General features: G+C 44.2%; 1 protein-coding gene across 1 annotated transcript in view; it reads left to right on the top strand.

The window, feature by feature from the left end:
- The first annotated feature begins 4,242 nt into the window (after positions 1-4,242).
- ZFYVE28 (zinc finger FYVE-type containing 28) overlaps positions 4,243-20,008 on the top strand; it is a 42,965-nt gene continuing 27,199 nt past the window's right edge. The window contains exons 1-4 of the mRNA XM_066620644.1: positions 4,243-4,281; positions 10,997-11,137; positions 15,284-15,421; positions 17,099-17,301. Coding sequence (XP_066476741.1) covers positions 4,243-4,281; positions 10,997-11,137; positions 15,284-15,421; positions 17,099-17,301 — 521 coding nt within the window. The remainder of the gene's footprint in view (positions 4,282-10,996; positions 11,138-15,283; positions 15,422-17,098; positions 17,302-20,008) is intronic.

The raw sequence follows: 20,008 nt of genomic DNA, 5'->3' as shown, positions 1-20,008 counted from the left end.
CTTCATACTGTAGAATCCTATAAATCACCGAACATTTGTCTTCACATCTAGTTCAATCCAAATCTATAAATTAGACATAAATGCAATTTTGTTTCCACTGACTTTACTTCAACACTTTTCTGGATATAAATACAGCAGCAAATATGGCAATGATAACAAGCCTTTAGGACTCCACGAATAAAAAAAAATGTGGAAAAGGCCGAACTTGACTCTGCTGGCGTGTCAAACCCCCCCTCTCAACAAAAGAGAAACAATTGTTTGTATATTCATTTATTTTTTTAAAAATACAGTTCAATCATGTGTGGTGCTAATTATAAAAATGAACTATAAGTAAAACAAAATCAGTTGTTGAGTGTTGGGGAACACTGGTGTGTCACCCAAAATGTTGTGGTGTGTCACCTTTGACACACGTGACAGAGGTTTGCCATCACTGAACTAGGGCCACTAAGTACCACCTTGGGTTGGCTCACTGAGCTTTGACTTATCAGTGTTCCTTTAACATCCTCTGAAATTATACCAGATTCTTACCCAAATGCTGATACTAAATGTTATATAAAAATACTGGTATCCTGTAAGCAAAGCTGTTTCACTGGGAGAATGGCACTAAGGCTGCACTTTTGTGCATATAATTAGTTCTCCTTATCTATTAAGATTAGGTTCCTGCAAAACCTAGTGGATACCAAATTAGCAGATACTGAATCATTGAGTCTATGGGGAAAATGGGGTCAGGTTCTAGGGGAGCCTCTAAATGCCATTATTAGGCATTTTTGAACTCAGATTCCTTAGCTGTTCCTTTTTGTTGGTGGTGTTCTCACAAGATGCTCAGGAAGTGACTGACAGGCTTGTGATCCTGTGGAGTTCTCTGGGTGGTTGTCTTCCCCTTTGTCTTACAACTGAACTAGTTTAGGATTTGTCAGATGTGACTTGGACTTTATTTGATCATAGTTGGGAGCATTTGCACCACTTGCACATAGAATTGTGCAAAGGTGCACACCAACTTCAAATACAATTTTTTTTAAAAAATATGCAATAAATGACATGATTCTATGAACTTGCTGTGCCTGTCCAAGCCTACTCTAACAGCACCCTCCAAGGTATGTAGCAAGCAGGAGGGACAATATACTACATAATATTGGAAAACTGTATTTATTCATTCAACAAAGACACACCAAAAAAAAAAATGCTGCTGGCATGGTTTCTGTTAGCATGCAGTTTTGGCATTTACATATTTATTATTAATACCTTCACTCAGTGGCCTAGCTAATGAAAGTGTAGTCTGGTGTCAAGTACAAAATGATGCCCTGGAAGTGATGTCACACCTAGACTTTTAAAAAAGTCAAAAATGGGGCAGTGGCATAGCTCAGGCATTTGCTACCTGTGGGGTCAAATCAGATTTTGTTGCCCCACACTCCATGACATCAAATTTAATGTATTAGGTAGGTAGGTAAATAAATAAATAAATAAATAAAACATTTTCTGGTTACTTGGCCATAACTTTTGATAGAATACAGATATTCCAAAGTGGTTCCTTTCATCGCATTTGGCGTCAAATTCCCTTTCCCGTGATATATAACATGATGGTATTATTAGTACATACCAAGGTTTTCATGATGAAAATATTTTCTGGTTACTTGGTCATAACTTTTGATAGCATAAAGGTATTCCAACGGGGTTTGTTGCATTGCATTCTGCATCAAATTCCCTTTCCAATGATATATGACATGATAGTACCTACCAAGGTTTTCACCATTTTGGCCCCCAGTGTCCAGCTCAGTTTGTTGCCCCCCTAGAGCTTGTTGGCCGGTGCAGTTGGCACCCTCTGAGCTACGCCACTGCCTTCACCAATAGCTGTGAGCCTGTGGTTCAGCAGGGGAAGCCCTGCAAAAGGCTCTGAGGAGGAGACGTCTGGAGAGGGGGGGGGAAGCTTACCTTCTGCTGGAGACAGTTTTCCTCCTGTTTACAGTGGGAGGCAGCGGGCTTCCCGAGGGGGCTCTAATGCCAGCAGCACCTGGAGATGCAGCAGAGGGCTGCGAGGGGGGAGTGGGAGACCTGAAGACAAACAAAATGGCGGCGCCTGCTGCCTCTCCGTTGCCTAGCAACCGCTTGTGGGCATCCTCAAGACATCATCCACACCACGGAGTGGGACCGTTGCCAGGCCGTTCCAGTGGTTGGGAGGAAGCTGAGCTCTCTGGATGTGCCACAGCACAGCACAGCACAACCCCTAACAAGCATCGCGTGCCACCGACGCAGCCTCCTCAGAAGTAGTCGGCTTACTGGGGGGGGGGTGCTGGTAGCTGGGCTCGGTCTTCCCTACTGGAGTCGCTTAAAAGGTCTTCTTGAGGGTGCGGGAGCACAATGAGTGCAGTACTAGAGCCCCATCTGAGAGTCTACTCAGAAGCAAGTCCCGTTTTAGTCAATGGGGCTTCCTCCCAGGAAAGTGTGGATAGGGCTGTAGACTCAGAGCCCAAGCCTGTGCCTGTCTACTCAGAAGCAAGTTCCATTATCGTCAATGGGGCTTCCTCCCAGGAAAGTGTGGATAGGGCTGTAGACTCAGAGCCCAAGCCTGTGCCTGTCTACTCAGAAGTAAGTTCCGTTTTAGTCAATGGGGCTTCCTCCAGGGAAGTGTGGATAGGGCTGTCGCCTCAGAGCCCAAGCCTGTGCCTGTCTACTCAGGAGTCAGTCCCATTACAGTCAATGGGGCTTACTCCCAAGAAAGTGTGGATAGGGCCGTAGCCTCAGAGCCCAAGTCTATGCCTGTCTACTCAGGGGTCAATGGGGCTTATTCCCAAGTAAGTATGGATAGGGCTGTAGCCCTAGTCGTCTCGAAGTGTGTGAGAACCAGAGCATCCTCCACCCCAGTTCTAAATTCAGCCGATAGTGTGCTTTAAAATGAAACTGCCAATGCAGAGTAGGAAGAGGCATTCTGCACATGCTCAGGGGGACTCCTACGCGGGGGTCGCATCGCGTCTAAGAGCCCAATCCTATGCTTGTCTACTCAAAAGTAAGTCAGTGTCTACTCAAAAGATACTCCCATGAAACTGAGGATAAGGTTGCAGCCTAAGAGACTGAACTGCGAAACCAAAAATACACATTTTCTAAAGCAAGTCCCTCTTTTTGACTAAGGGTCCAATTCTATCCAAATTTACTTGGGAGTAAGCCCCATCGCCTATAATAGGACTTACATCTAATAGACATGCATAGGATTGGGGCTGCAATCCTATCCAAGCTTGCCTGGGAGTAAGTCCTATTGCTTATAATGGGACTTACTTCAGAGTTGATGACAAACATGATGCCTGGGGATAGGATTGGGATCTCAGCCCCTGGTGTCCTACAGTGCGAGCAGATCTACTGGCCAAATGTGTAAGGGTATTGTAAGGCTCACAGCAATGTTTAAATCGATTGCATAGCAAAGCACTGTAGTACAGTATTAAATAGACTGGGTGGAATAGCAAACTTTCTATTGCAAGAAAGAAAAGTTATGGACATTAATGCATTTTTAATGCTGGGACTCTGGTTTGTGCAAGACCCGTGGCATATATGCGCTGACAATCCTGATCTTGAGAGTGGAAGCGGACACCAGTAGGTAGGTTGTGGTCAAACGGGGGTAGATGTGGTTGGAGGAGGAGTGAGAGGGGCTTCAATACCACGACTAAGGCTGCACTCTTATCCACACCTACCTAGGAGTAAGCCCCGTTGACTATAATGGAACTTACTTCTGAGTAGACATGCCTAGGATTGGGCTCTTTATAAACTTGACCGATGCTGCAATCCTATTCACACTTACCTAGGAGTAAGCCCCATGGACTATAATGGAATTTACTTCTTAGTAGACGGGCTGGCTCTAACAGCGCTAATCATTAATTGGGCTCAGTCATTACGGGGGAAACGCAGAGCCTCTTCTAACGCCCTGGGAGCAAGGGGCAGCGCAGCGTTGTGGGTTCCATAGAAGCGGGGAACCTTTGCTCCTTTGCCGTCTCCCAATTGGCGCAGAGGGAGAGAGAGGAGGAGCGGCGGGAGGGGGGAAAGGTGCTTGTGCGCAGGCGTGCTTGGTTGCTGGGCTCCGATGTCAGCGCTGTGTGAAGCCGCTGGGTGAGGAAAAATTAATCGGGGGGGGGGCAATCCAGGGGGGAAGAACGACCCGGTCAGGGCTGCCTGGTCGGAGGGGCTGCAGGACGGGCCTGCCGAGGGGCGCTTGATTTCTCCCCGCGGCTGCAGGGGAGCGAGTCGACGGCCGTGATGATGATGATGAGCAAACTCAGAAGGTGGCTCTATAAGCCGAAGGTAGGTCGACCAGTCGCGGAGAGCCCAGCCCTTGGGGGCTCCGTCTCCTGCCTTTTCTCCCGGTCTCGCATCCAAGCGTCCGGGCCGCTTGCTTGCTCGGTGATATGCCCGTTGGCCTTGGAAAGCGGCGGCTTTGGTTCTGTGCTGGAGTCGAGGAAGGGAGCGAGGCTATCCAGAGATGTAGCTCCCTTTCCCGCTCCTCCCCCGTGCCATCTTGGAGCCACCCCCTCTCCCCGGTTGCTGAGAAGGATCCCCGTTCGTTCTCCCCAGGTGATCCCGTTTAAGAGCCCAATCCTACGCCCGTCTACTTAGAAGTCCCATTATAGCCAATGGAGCCTACTCCCAGGAGAGTGTGGATAGAATTGCAGCCTGACAGCCCAATCCTATGCATGACTACTCAGAAGTAAGTCCCATTGTGTTCAATGTGGCTTACTCCCAGGAGAATGTGGATGGGATTGCAGCCTAAGTCTGATTGTAGCAAAACCAACTGAGAGTTTCCTGGTCTTTTAATACATTTTGTTTCGGAATGAGCTCAAGGATGCAGTGCTATACTGTACTGTACACACACTTTCCCTGGAGTAAGGCCTATTAAAATAACTGGAACTTGGTTCTGAGTAGACATGCCTAGACTTGTGCTATGAATGAACTTCATGTATCTGAGGCAGTGGAGTCTTTGCCTTGCAGGGACCAGAAAACTCCTCATTTTCCCAGGAGGGAGTGGATCCACCCAGAAGGTGGATGTGGAGGTTGATCCTGGCAGCACATTGCTTCCCCCTCCCTTTACCAAAAGCCACTGGAGCGCTGCAGGCTACTTGGCAGCTCCTTCCGTGTTCAAGCAGGCGGGCAGGCTGGGAAACAGCCTTGATCCTATGGCATTGGCAACCACAGAGAGCGTCATTTTGTGGTGTGATGCGGTGCTCTGTTGACGATGCTGAAGAAGCCACTGTGATTACTAGACAATTTCTCAGGTGTCTCTGCCCCTTAGCATGATTCTTGCTTCCCCTGAGAGAAATTATCTACATACATGATCAGGTTTTCATTGCTGGATGTTGAATGAAATCAAGCAAGCACGCGAAGGAGAGTATTTGCAGGAGCACTGTGGAATGATCAAAGAGCTTTAACAACTTAGAAATAACAGTTGATATTATATTAAGAAAACTGAGCTGTATATCAGCTGTTTAAAGCTAACAATAATGCTCAGAGCACTTGCTGTAGCTGTACAGCAAGCTGAATCACACCCTAGAAATGCAGGTTAGTACAAACATAGGTTTTTCCAGCAATTTACCACCCAAACCAGATAAGCTTGATAAAAGGGGGACACACCAGCATTTTAAAACTCCCCTCACTAGTGACTACCCAAGCTTTGAGTAGTGATTTTTTTAAAACACGAACAACTTCTGAGTGGTTAAAATGTTTATAGGCCTAGATGGGTTGGTGGTGAAGAGAAGGAGGAAACACAGTCCTATAATACACTCTGGGTGGGTGGGGGGCATTTGAATGGGTTTTGTGTATAAGTAGTGCCATCTGGAATGAATGTGTGTGAGAACTGAACAGCATTGTTTCTAGTTTGTCATTGTCCCCAACAATATAAGCATTGTATCTGCAATCCAAGGTAAATTTAAGTACTGTATGCTTTACCTCATTGGATTGCAAGCTAATTGTGGATTTGTGTCTAAGAGTGATATGGCATCAGAAACTAAAAACATTGTGATGTTTTTTGTAAGTGTCCAGAGTTTTTCAGTCATACTTTAAAACAGCCCTAGAAGGACAGCCAGTATTATCCCACTATGTCAGTTGCTGGGATGGGGGGAATATTGGGAGGTAGCTTTCCCAAAGCCCCTGAGGATGTGGTTGGCTTGAATTAGAGTAGCAGTTCTCAAACTTTTCAGTCTCCAGAGCTCATTAAAAGGAGTCTTGAGGAGCCCTACCGGCATATGGGCTAAGTCTCAGAGCCCCTGACACCCAGCACATTCTTGGGCTCTCAGCACTGAGCCCAATGTTTAATAAGGATAAAGAGCCAGAATGGGGGAGATAAGGAAGGAAGTGGGAGGGATGGACCAGCAAACTAGGCAAGGGACAGATAGCAACCACTTATGATTTGCTCATGGAGCCCCATCAAGGGGTCTCAGGGAGTCCCAGGGCTCCTGGGAGCACACTTTGAGAAATGCTGAATTAGCAACTTCATACCTTGTACTCTTTCTTACCCACTGTTCTGTTCCACCATTAAACATGATGCCTGGGGATAAATAAAGTGAAACTGTATCATTTTACTTTATTTTTTGTGTGTATTTGTACTGTGGAGGGTGAGAATCAAAGCTGGAAGGACAAAAGGCCTGTAATCGCAACAAATGAGGGGACACATACTCCCAGTGTCACTAGGGGAGTGAAGGGATAAATTGAGTGTGCCTGGATGAGTTTCTGTGACTATTTCAATATTTTGCCTGTGATGCCAGGATCTTTAAGTCATGAATTCAAGATTATTCCTTGTTTCCTGTCACTTATCCAACACAGAGCTGCATGAGCAGCCTGCAAAGAAGAACCGAAGTTTGCCTGTCCCTCCACTGCCAGATACACTTTGGAACCTACTATCAGCCTCGTGACTGGGAGACCAGCCCTTTTGAGATGGAGCACTTTGTTCTCTTGCTCTCTCTCTCTCAGCAATGTACTTTAGCAGGTGATGCCTCCTCCAGACTACACATATGGGAAAGAGCTAGGGGAAATTGCACGAAAATAAGACGTCCCTTAAAAGTTGCATTACCATGGCCTCTGACTCAATTCTTTGTATGAAAGTCACTTTCAAGTAGCTCATGCTAGCTACTAACAGTGTCAGTCCTGAAGGTTTTCCCACCAGGGCCTGTCCTCTCATTTGCCACACCCTGACCCAGAAGTAATCGCAGTGAGATTGTCACTGCAATTACTTCTGCGCTGCCTCCTCCTTTGCAAAAAAAAGGGGGGGGGAGGAAGGAGGCAGTGCAGGCTCCAGTGGAGCCTTTTGCACCGCTACTAAGTGGCAGGAATGCCTTCATCTGAGCATTTTCACACTACTTGAAGCGTCGCCTAGGAGGTGAGCACCACCTGCCTCCTGGAAGTGGCACTTGCCTCTTGAGTTAGTAGTAGTATTAGTGTATTAATAGTAGCCTACTAATATATGTACAAATGAATAAAGAACTGGGTGTTTGCACCCCCAGATCTGTTTTGACCCATACAAGATGATATACCCACATCACCAGGGACCTGTCCTCCACCAGATGCCTTAGCAATGTATCTGGTCCAGTGCATACTTTTTCACAGAAATCATTTTCAAAACCAGGTGCTCCAAGCCACTTATTTTCATCCCTTGCCAATAAATTGGTGACTACAAAACTGGGGGATTTTCACCAATAAGTTAAGGACCATACCAGAGTATTCCATCTGAAGACTAACCCCTCCCAGAAACCTGATCCAGAGCTTTATTTTTGTATACAGTGTGTTTGTGTGTGGTCCCCAAGATATCATACAGAAGTAAGGTGCTTTGTGATTAGCCCAATAGCCCAATCCTATTCAGTGCTGGTACGGCAGGGCTGCATAACCCCTGCAAAATCCAGCAGTGAAATTGGGCAGGCTAGAGGTCTCCTTGAGGCAAGGGAATACTTGTATCATTACCCCCATGTCAAGTTCCAGCCTTTCCAATGGGGCTTCTTGAAATCTGAGCCAGTTAAATCGCTGGTGCAAATCCGAGCAGGGCTTTCAGGCCTGGGAAGGGGGTTAGGATATGGTGGAGGTCTCCTTCACCATCTCTGCCCCTCCCCACCTCCCTTCTCCCCTCCTACCATCCTGTCCCTGTCCCTCCACCACCTGGAGCAGCACTTACCTGCTCCAATAACAATCAGGCTGGATTCAGTACTGGTGGGATGGCACAGACCTTTCTGTCAGCATTGCCTACTCACAAGTCATTGCAAACATGCTTTATGGCATGTTTGTGCTGGCTGTTGCTGGCACAAGTTCCCTACACTGGTGCTAGCCCACATTAGGATTGGGTTGTAGGTTTTTTAATTTATATATAAACTACAATAAGTATTTTTTGTAATTGTACTATGCCCAACTTAAAGAATACATTTCTTCCTTCTTGAATCAAGAGATTGATAAAAATGTATAGCTATATACATTTAATTGGGAAAGGGAATTATAAAGTATTTGGGTTTAAATATCATGAACGATAATAAACAATTTTACCAATATAATATAGTAGTTTTGAAAGTGCACCCACCCCTGGGATGGTAAGTATTATGTGGATGGTCATATCACATCAGCACAAGCCACAAGATATAAAATGATCCTTTCAGAATTACATTAATATTTGAATACTGTTAATAATATGTGTGTTCCATTTTTCACTTAGATATACGAAAAAGTGTAATGGAATACATACAGCAAGTCCTCACTTAATGTCATCAGTAGGTTCTTGGAAACTGTAACTTTAAGCAAAATGACATGTAATGTTTAATTGGCTTCTCCTAGTCTTGTATAGGATTGCAGCCTTAGTATGATTTCAGTGTTCAGATTATTATACTTGGAAAGCATTTTGTATGGAAATACTAAAGGTATTGTCAGTGGCGGACCTCCCCATCCCTGCAGACCTCCCCAGCCCTGTGCCCCAGGGCAAAGTTCCGCGATGGTGCTTCCCCGTGGCTGTCACTGCCTTCCATGTGAAAATCTACCTCCTCCCACTCAACTGAGGCTCATGGAGCCTCACGCAACCCAAGGCTGTGTCAAGGAAGCATGTCTGAGGTTCCCTGACACTAAAAACCAGTGCTTCTCAAACTAGATGGGTTGCGAGCCAATTTCAGGTGGGTCCTCTTTCATTTCAATCTTTTATTTTTAATATATTAGACTTGGTGCTATCATGGTATGTGACTGCATTTGGAAAAATGTTACAGACCTGTACTTTGAACAAACTACTTTGTATATTTTTTAACAATGATAGTAATTGGGGCTTACTCCTGGGTAAGTGTGGGTAGGATTGCAGCCTAGGATTGTGAAAAATGTTCCTACTTGATGATGTCACTTCTGGTCATGACATCACTTCCAGTGGGTACCGACAGATTCTCATTCTAAAAAGTGGGTCCCGGTGCTAAATGTGTAAAAACTACTGCTATAAACTATGCTTCTGGAAAATCAGAAACACAGTTTCTGACCCTGTTAGGAGTCTCAGAGAGGCTTCCGCAGGGTCCTACAGCTTCGTGCCTGGGGCATTTGCCCCATCAACTACAATGGTAGGTCCGCAACTGGGTATTTTCCACATATAACTCAGAGCCCAATCCTGTGGTCTGCGCCGCGCCTCCGTGGCGTGGACCACAGTTACGGCACATTTGTGGGGCTTACTGCCGGGCTCCCTCCAGAGGTGGCTCAGCTCCGGCTGGCACTGAGTCACCACCCAGCAGGCGCCCACATTCCGCGGCTTGGCGGTGCCTGCGACCGCCGGGCTGCAGAATGGCAAACAGGGGCGAGGGCTTTCCGTGGAGTGGGGAGGCCAGGATGATGTGGGGAGGGGGTGGGGAGGCCGGCGTGACGCGGAGAGGGGGGCGTGCCAGAGGCATGGCGTGGAGGGCAGGAAGGGGAACCGCGGAGCTCAGCTCCGCAAGATCCTCAGCACTCGTGAAGGCTGCGTGCCTTACACAAGCACCTTTACTTTAGTGGCACCCTTGGGCACCGCTAAAGTGATTAGCCCCATTGTGGGGCTGCCTCCCTTACCGGGGGAAGGAGACAAATGTCCCCTACTTTCGAGGTGCCTCCTGCGGTAGTGTGGGAGGTGCTGGATTCGGCGGCAGCCCTCGCAGTGCCACTGAGCTGGGACGCCGCAGGCAGCTCAGGATTGGGCTGCCCCTTAGGATTGGGCTGTCACAGAGATTCCTATGTATGTTTGCTCAGAAGTAAATCTAGTTTGCTCAGTAGAGACTGTCAGGTAAGCATGCATAAGATTGTGCTGTGCTTACTGTACTTCTTTGCTTTGTTAAAATTTGTAGTTAAGAAAGCCCTGAAAACTGGTCAGATTGCATCTGAGTACTGTCTAATTCTGAATGCCACATTAAGAAGGATGCAGCCAAACTGGAGCAAGTTCAAAGAAGGAAAACAAGGATGATCGGGGTTTGAAAAACAAATTCTATGAGGAAAGGTTGAGGGCACTTTGTATCTTTAGCCTGGGGAAGAAAAGGCTGAAATCTGACATGTTAGCATTCTTTGCATACCTGAAGGATTTTCATATGGAAGAGGGCAATAATTTGTTCTCTGCAGTCCCAGAGAATAGAACTAGTTCTAGTGAACAAGCTGCTAGAGAGAAGATTCCAGTTGAATATTAGGAAGAAATTCTTAACAGTAAGAGCAGTTTGACAGTGGAACCAATTACCAAAGGAAGTGGTGGGTTCTCCCTTGCTGGAGATCTTCTAGAGAGGAGATGCTCTAGAGAGGATTTTCCTGCTTCAAGTAGAATGTTGAACTGGATGATCTTGAAAGCTCCTTCCAACTCTGTGATTCTTTGAAAACTGCTAACAGATTAATTTTAGAACTCCCAGAATGCTAATTTTATATACATGTATACTTCCTACCACAATCGCCTGAAAAAAGCTAGTTCCCACTTTGAAACTGGCCAGTTTGAAGGGATACAATTAATTCGAAGTGTATTGACTTCAGTGTATTGACACTGAATCTAGCATAATAAATTCATTCTTCTCTATTGTAGAGGACAGATCCGCAGCTTCTTGCTCAATTCTACTACGCTGATGAAGAACTTAATCAAATTGCTGCTGAACTGGATGGCCTAGATGGAAGGAAAGACCCCCAAAGATGCACCCTATTGGTCAACCAGTTTCGCTCATGTCAGGTAACACAGGCCTACAAACTTGAGGGTCAGAAAAGTTTTTCCCAAACTTTATGGTGGTTTGATATGAATTTGGGGTGCTGATTCCAAAAAATGGCATCCGTTTTGCCCTCTTATGTCTAGTTTTGGAGATATAGTATAGCCTCATTAGTGAATGGTTCAAGCAGCTTCCTCATGAGGAAGCCGGGGTGTAGGCTTCCTCATGAGGAAGCCGCTTGAAAAATTCACTAAAGAGGCTATGCCGTGTCTTCAAGACTAGACATGATAAGGCAAAACAGATGCCATTTTTGGAATCAGCACCCCAAGTGTACCCAGGAATTGTAACATTTAAGGAAGCAAAATGTGTGTTGGCCTGTGTAATCAGAACTGCTTTGAAATAATTCTTTGCGTAAAGGATTGACATGTAATGAAATATCTTGGAAATAAATACTCAAGACTAGATGGGTAAAATTATTCTTAAAAAAATTATAATGAATTATATATAATTACAAAAACAATACCATAATCATGTATTTACCATACATAAGCAAATATTAGTTTGTAGAAGAGTACTCTACAGTACTCTACAGTTTGTAGAAGAGTGCTTACAGTAGGTATTCCATCATTTAATAGTGGCCCTTACAAATTTCGTCTCTCATACGTATTCAACTACTCAGTTTGTCTTTCAGCTTCCCTAAACTTATTTCTCATCCTGATGTCATAAATAGCCCTTTGATATTCAATATTTGACATTAGTGACTTTTGCTGCTAATTGGAGACTTTCAATTAACTCCTGTTTTTTTTCTTATCATTACTAGTGTAGTTAAGAATATTTATATACAACTTTTCAACAAAAAGTGGTAGCAAGATAGCATCATTTAGCCTAAAAGGATCAAATTTCAATTCATATTTAGTAACTGACAAATAATATTTAACACTTTCTTCCAAAATTATATGTGGGAGGACATTCCCTCTATGTATGCTAGAAATTGTTATATAATGCCTGATAATTATAATGTGGTTGATACCAAGAGCTCCTTAAAATGGGGTAAGGTATCACCTATTCCAGTGGTCTTCAAAGGACCCAGCTTGCAAGTGGGGGGTGGCCACAGTATCTTTGTATCTTCTTTTACTTCTGTTGGTGGCCAATCAGCATGTGTTGCTATTGTTTCATTCTGATCTTGGAAGCTAAGCAGGGTCAGGCCTGGTTAGTACTTGGATGGGAGACCACCTGGGAATACTGGGTGCTGTAGGCTTATACCATAGTCTTTCGAGACTGAAGGTTGCCAACCATTTTGTGCTTTCCTTCCAGACCAGTAATACCCTCAGCCAGACTGTAGTTTAATTCCTGTTTTTTATAATACTTTAAACCAGAGGTTCCTAAACTGGGGCATCATGACACCTCAGCCAGGGAAACTCTGTTGCTACCTCCTAAAGGACTGGGGCAACAGCGAAATCGGCAACACAGTTGTGGCGCAGCTGGGGACAAAAGGATTTTTTAAACTTGCCTGGGTGTCGCTATGGCTCTCTGGAGGGTCCAGGAGCTCACGACTTCCTCTGCAAGCTTCCCCACACCTCCAAACCGCTGTAAACAGCGCCAAAAAAAGAGGCCACTTGTGGTTTTCTTCACAAAGCCGGAAGTGGCTTTTTCACTGTTTACTGCAGTTTGGAGGTGCAGGGAGGCCTGCAGAGAGGCTAACAGGCTCTCTGGACTCTCCAGAGAGCCATAGTGACCTCTAGATATGTTGTTTAAAACACTTTTGTCCCAGGCAGTGGAGCAATTGTGGTGATCACATCATTGCCCCCATTCCCCCGCAAGCACTTACAGAGTCCCAAACTCACTACTTTAAGTTACCTTGTTGCAGTGGCATAGCTAAGGAGGTGCAGGGGGTAGCCATTTCACCAAGCTTTAGGGGGGCAACAAGTTGAGCTTGACACTATTATTATTATTATTATTATTATTATTATTATTATTAACAGTATTTATATACCGCTTTTCAACTAAAAGTTCACAAAGCGTTTTACAGAGAAAAATCAAATAACTAAATGGCTCCCTTTCCCAAAAGGGCTCACAATCTAAAAAGATGCAAATGTATACCAGCAGACAGCCACTAGAACAGACACTGCTGGGGTGAGGTGGGCCTGTTACTCTCCCCCTGCTAGAAAAAGGAGCACCCACTTGAAAAAGTGCCTCTTACCCAATTAGCAGGGGTTTTTCTAGTGACCAAAATTGTGAAAATCTTGGTATGTATGAATATTAGGATCATGTTATATATCATTGGAAAGGTAATTTAATGCTGAATGCAATGAAACAAACGGCACTGGAATATCTGTTTTCTATCAAAAGTTATGGCCAATTAACCAGAAAATGAAAACTACCTTGTGGAACAAAAAATGGATTTGCTTAACTCCAAACCGACCTATGAAACTGTTTGTTCTGAGTGCCAATGAGATGTTATTATGATACAGCATGGAACCAATAACATTTTATTTATTTGCGTAATTAAATTTGATTTTGTCATACGGGGGGGGGGCTACAAAATGTTCTTTGACTCCAGGTTGTAGATAGATGCCTTATCTATGCCACTGACTGGGGGGAGGCAGCAGAGCAAGTGGGTGGTGAGCTGCTAGGGGGAGGAGGTGGGTTCCTCCCAATTTTCACTTTTTAAAAACCTGGGTGTGATCTCACTTCCGGTTGTGACATCACTTCCGGGGCAACATTTTGAGCTTGGCACCGGGCTACATGATCATTAGTTACGCCACTGCCTTGTTGGCTATATATGATTGCTCTTCCTTCCCTTATTTTTTTTCTCATTTGTCTAATTTCTATCCACAAATTACAGAGGATAACATGGGACTGGTGGTTCTTTCAGCTATTCCTCAGTCATAGGTTTCATAAGGACAAACCAGTGCTTGATTTAAATTTTTAATTTATCCGTAAGAACTCATCAAGAAAAGAACTGGCATAGGTTTGATAGCTGTAGGGATCTCCATCGTTATTTGGGCAAAATACTAAGGGTTAGTAAGACAGTCATTTGTATCCTTTTAGGTTTCTTCAAAAGGGCAGAAAGTTCCAAAGTCCACATTAAATATGAAGAACTTTCCTAACTCAAATCAAGGTCTATCGTCCAGCATTTTGCTTCCCACAGCGGCCAGTGAGCTGACTCTGTGAGCCCATAAGCAGGGCATGGAGACAATAACCACTGGTATTCAGAGGTATCCTACCTATGAGGTTCCATGAAGCTATTGTGACTCATTGTCTCCTTCATGAATTCGCTTAATTATCTTTTAAAGGGGTTTAAAGACATGGGGGAAAGATACACAAGATGACACTCCTCTGCGTTTGAGAGAGCTGGGAGATATATCTCAGAACAGTAGCATACTGGTGGGGGGTCCAGGAGACCATGTGGATGGATAGGGGTGGCATTCACTACTGCCCCCTGCACCCACTACATCCCTCTGGAGGTATTCTGAGGGCTGGAGAAGCCCTCAGATGGCCTTCTAAGGCCTTCTGGAGGCCAAAAATCATCACTTCCAGTGAAGGTCATCAGAACGCCTCTAGGCCCTCAAAACACCTCCGGAGGGGAGGCAACGGGTGCAGGTGGGCGATGTCTCCAGATGGGGGGCAGCACCCCTGGAAGTGTGCCCCTGGGGTGAGGAATGCCTCACCACTGTGGCAAGAATCCTTATGAATTCTGAGGAACAATCCCCATTACTGATTTGGTCATGGAACCGAAATGTGTGCAGACATCTTATGTAAGGGTAATAAGTAGGAATTCCTGGGAGATTTCCACTCTCTTTTGTTTCAGTCTCTTCATCACTGGGTAATCTTAGAGGTGTTTGAAAAGGATGTTATTTACCATACTCAAAAGTAAGCCCATTGTCTTCAGTAAGACCTAGAATGCAATCCAGACATGCTCTTTGGTTGGTGCAAGTACCTTGTACTGGCCCAGAAGTATCACAAAATTGCCATAAGGCACTCCTGTGACTCAGGAGCAGGCTTCAAGGACATGAGCCGACCTGCTCCTGCTGGAAACTTATTTATTTTAGTGACCAGCAGTAAATGCTCCAAAAGTATATGTAGGATAAATCCCAAGTGATAAGCAATTTATCTAATGTGTTCCTTCAGTGTTATCTTTATATTACTAATTCATGGCTTTCCTATTGTAGGATAATGTTTTAAATATTATAAACCAAATAATGGATGAATGCATTCCAAAAGAGCGGGCCAATCGTGATTTCTGTGTTAAATTTCCAGAGGAGATAAGGCATGACAACCTTGCAGGACAGCTTTGGTTTGGTGCAGAGGTACAATTTTACCATTATAGTTTACAGCAGTATTAAATGATATGTATTGGAACACTGACATGAAATTTGTAAATTGTACTGGAAAGCTATGTGATACATATAAGTAGAATCAGTATACAAAACTGGGTCATATAAATGAAAATATTTTGTGTAGAAATTAATTTGTGTGACTTGTGGCACAATCCTGTTGAAGCTTTGTGCCAGCAGAACGAGTACTCCACCAGTGTGCACTGTTGCAAACATGCCACAAAGCAAGTTGAGACAGTTCACTACCAAGGCTTGCCAGCGGGAAGGCTGAAGCCTTCCCACTTGTACCACTGCAAGAAGCAGCATGCATTGGCCAAGGTAGGTTCCCTGCTCAGCAGTGCATGAGCAGGAAGGAGTGTAATGGGGTGGGAGGAGGGTGGTAATGGTAGTGGGTGGATCAGGTCCAGGAGGGAGCAGGATCAGTGGAACTGGTGCATGCTGTATCCTGTCCTCCTCCTTGACCTGATCCAGCACACAGGGCAACGTGGACTTGTCCCAGCAGTATCTCTGGGGAAGGCACAAGTAGCTCCATTGCATCTAGGCTTCTCCTTCTCATTTGTTGAGGGTCACTTTGTATGTTGACTATACTAATGAAAATATATTTGTAAAAACTCTTTAAATGTCAAAATAAAATATTTAGTTTTCACATTTTTTTATTGCCCTTCCTCTATGAAGTTCTGTGCTTATACACAGTCCCTTTCCTCCTTTTGTGCTCACAACAACCCTGCGAGGCTGAGAGATAGTGATAGGTCATCCAGGAAGTTTCATGGCTGAGCAGGAATTTGAATCTTCTAGGTTTAGATCAGACTCCTGAACCACTACACCATCCTGGAATTTTAAAGGTCTAAAAGTGACAAAAAATGCTTTCTCTGAACCCATATCTCCTAGTTTGATACCAAAACACCTTCCTCAGAATTTTGTCAGAAAAAAAGATAAAATTACTGTTTGGTGGTAGTTGTCATTAATTTTTCACTTAGCAATTTTTTCCTCAAATTTTTAGGATAGCCTATCTGGCCCAATTGATTCTCTACCCTGCTAAGGGCCCAATCCTATCCATCTTTCCAGCCCCAATGCAGCTGCAATGCAGCCCCTTGGCGAGGGAACAAAAGTTCCCTTACCTTGTGGAGGCCTCTAGAACTACCCTCCTACCACAGGATGCAGCGCACGCCCCATTGGCATGGCTACACCAGGACTGGAAAGTTGGATAGGATTTGGTCCTAAGATATCAAAACAGCTTGTACTTTTTTCTCTCTGCTTTGAAATGTTTCTTGTGAAAGTGGGCCTCAAAAGTGGGTCCTGCTTATAGGTTGTAGACCAATTGTTCTCTAGAAACTGGGCAGATCTCAGTTTTGGATTTTCTAATCTTTTCTCTTTTGCTTCTTTGTGGTTGGATTTGTCTTTATTTTGTTCAAGCACCCATTTTCCATAGGCTTTCCGTAGCTGAAAGTGTTAAGATGGTTGTCTTTTCTTCTTAGCGTTGCCTTTATGCTTTCATTTCTACTGCTTATATAAGCCATATCATTTATCTGTGTGAGTTCAGTTGCCTTTAAAAGCAAACCATTCAGATCCAATAACTAATGCCTGTGTCTTCCTCTTTAAGTTCTTTTCTGAAGTTTAATTTTAATGTTCCCATTTCTGATATATTTCCAGTGCTTGGCTGCTGGTTCAATAATTATGAACCGTGAAATAGAAAGCATGGCAATGAGACCACTGGCCAAGGATTTGACTCGTAGTCTGGAAGAAGTTAGAAACATTATCCGTGACCAAGCTCTTAGGGATTTGAACATCTACACAGGAAAAATGAAAGATGCACTTAAGCAATTTGATGTCCTCTTTGCAGAATTTGAGCTAAGGTAACATAATTCATAGATATTTAATCTGTTTTAAATATTAGACTTTGTAACACAAAAAAAGAGTCATGGACTCTTCGCTCACAACAGGAGAGGAAACTGAACGCTTTCCACATGCTCTGCCTCCGATGCATCCTCGGCATCACCTGGCAGGACAAAGTTCCAAACAACACAGTCCTGGAACGAGCTGGAATCCCTAGCATGTATGCACTGCTGAAGCAGAGACACCTGCGTTGGCTCGGTCATGTTGTGAGAATGGATGATGGCCGGATCCCAAAGGATCTCCTCTATGGAGAACTTGTGCAAGGAAAGTGCCCTACAGGTAGACCACAGCTGCAATACAAGGACATCTGCAAGAGGGATCTGAAGGCCTTAGGAGTGGACCTCAACAGGTGGGAAACCCTGGCCTCTGAGCAGCCCGCTTGGAGGCAGGCTGTGCAGCATGGCCTTTCCCAGTTTGAAGAGACACTTGGCCAACAGTCTGAGGCTAAGAGGCAAAGAAGGAAGGCCCATAGCCAGGGAGACAGACCAGGGTCAGACTGCACTTGCTCCCAGTGTGGAAGGGATTGTCACTCCCGAATTGGCCTTTTCAGCCACACTAGACGCTGTTCCAGAACCACCATTCAGAGCGCGATACCGTAGTCTTTTGAGAATGAAGGTTGCCAACAAACACACACACACACACACACACACACACACACACACACACACAATAATACTTTATTTCTCAGATTTTCCTATTTAGTATCACCCACCTTTGTATCCCTTCCATTCAGTTCCATAAACTTCCAGTGGCTAGTTAGGTGGTCTCAGTGGTATTAGAAGATTTTCAGATGTACATTCTATCTCCATTTGTTCATTAGAAATCATGGGGCAGGCAAGTTTGTCAGCACCATGAATCCTGAAAGGCTGTGCATAGTCATGTGTAACTGAAAGCATTTCGGGAAGTTTCTTACATGATTCTAGAACAGGGATGTCAAACCCATTTCATACAGAGGGCCGAAGTTAGCATTCGTGGTGCCTGTTGGGGGCTGGAAGTGACATCATTAAGCAGGTGGTGGTAAGAAATAAACACTTCGTTCTCATGTGGGAGAACTCAGTACTGCATATGACAGAAGATAAAATGTGCAAAACATGTATCTCAAAGATATGGGAGAGCCCAATTATAATGGGGGGGTAGGATAAATTGCTGTCAGGGGCTGCATTTGGCCTGCAGGCCTTATGTTTGACACCTCTGTTCTAGAAGCTGAAAATGACAAGATGAGAAGGAAGAATACTTGCCATGCAATCCTAAACAGAAATCCCATTCAGTTTTGGTTGCATTTATTTCCTGGAAAATAGGTTTAGGGTTGCACCCTTAATAATATATTAAAGATTATTATAGTTTAGTGAGATCTGAATTCTACTGACATATTTCACCATTAAAATATAATAAAACTAGAGCTGCAGTCATAGCACCAGCCCTGGTTATATCATTAGGCCAACTAGGCAGCCATCTGAGGTGCAGATCTCAGAGGGGCACAGCGTTGACCTTTGAGAGCACAGTTTAATGCAGATTATTTTTTTTAACCCATGTAAAAAATGCAACTGGCAATTTACATTTTTTTAATCTTAAGATACATACCACAACATACATAAAAAGTGAAAATACACTTAATTTTTAAACTTACAGTCACTTTTTGGGGGGGGGGCGTAAGTAGCTAGCCTTGCCTAGGGTGCAAAATAGTCTGGCACCAGCATATAGCATACTTCTGAAGTACACTATGAGTATCTGAGATTCTGTATGAGTTGCAAGACTACCACATACATTGTGGAGTTTATAGAGGAGCTGATTTCCTGCTTTGAAGCTTAGTAGATTGTTCAAAAATCCACAGACTGTTAGCGATATCTTGATGGATCTCCAACACCAGAGGGATAACAGAAACTGCCAAAGCTGTTCATTTAACATCAAACCAATGTTGAATTGCACAGTTCTCTCACAAGGGGAGAACTTAACCAGATGACAACCCAAACAGCCCTGTTCTCACAGAACATCTAAAAGAGGAGAAGCATTAGGAGGAGTGGATGACCAGAAATGAATGCATTATGTCTAAGTAAGATGACCTAGCACTGTTGGCAACCTTCAGTCTCGAAAGACTATGGTATCGCGCTCTGAAAGGTGGTTCTGGAACAGCGTCTAGTGTGGCTGAAAAGGCCAATTCGGGAGTGACAATCCCTTCCACACTGGGAGCAAGTGCAGTCTGTCCTAGCACTACATGTTGTAAAAAAGGTGAGTTGCAACTTGACAATAGTCTTCACCGTAAATGTGCTCTGTCAAAGAGAAATTCGTTTTAGTGCCAGATCAAATTTATATTTTTCTGTTTATAATGGGACCAAGCATATGTTGGTTCTTATTTAAGTAATGTTATAAACTTATCCACTTTCAGCTAAATAAGTTCTCAACACAACTTACAAAAAATAATATTGTTGTATGAACTTCAGGTGGAATGACTGACTGTGAAATGGCTGGGTAAGCTATGTCTTCCTGTCTTCCTTGGTTAAACTCAGGGATTCAGGTGGGGTATTAATTGCAGTTAGCAAGTTTGCTCCCTAGAGAGGATGGATCCGGGTCCCAGATTGATATGTTCTCTGTCTTGTCTGCTGTTTTCACAGATATAGGAGGTGGCTACAAGTGAATGTTCTGCTATCAATATATAATTGTTTTATTTCA

This window comes from Tiliqua scincoides, chromosome 3 (assembly GCF_035046505.1).
Source record: "Tiliqua scincoides isolate rTilSci1 chromosome 3, rTilSci1.hap2, whole genome shotgun sequence".
Taxonomy (NCBI): Eukaryota; Metazoa; Chordata; class Lepidosauria; order Squamata; family Scincidae; genus Tiliqua; species Tiliqua scincoides.
This window is presented reverse-complemented; position numbering and strand designations above follow the sequence as displayed.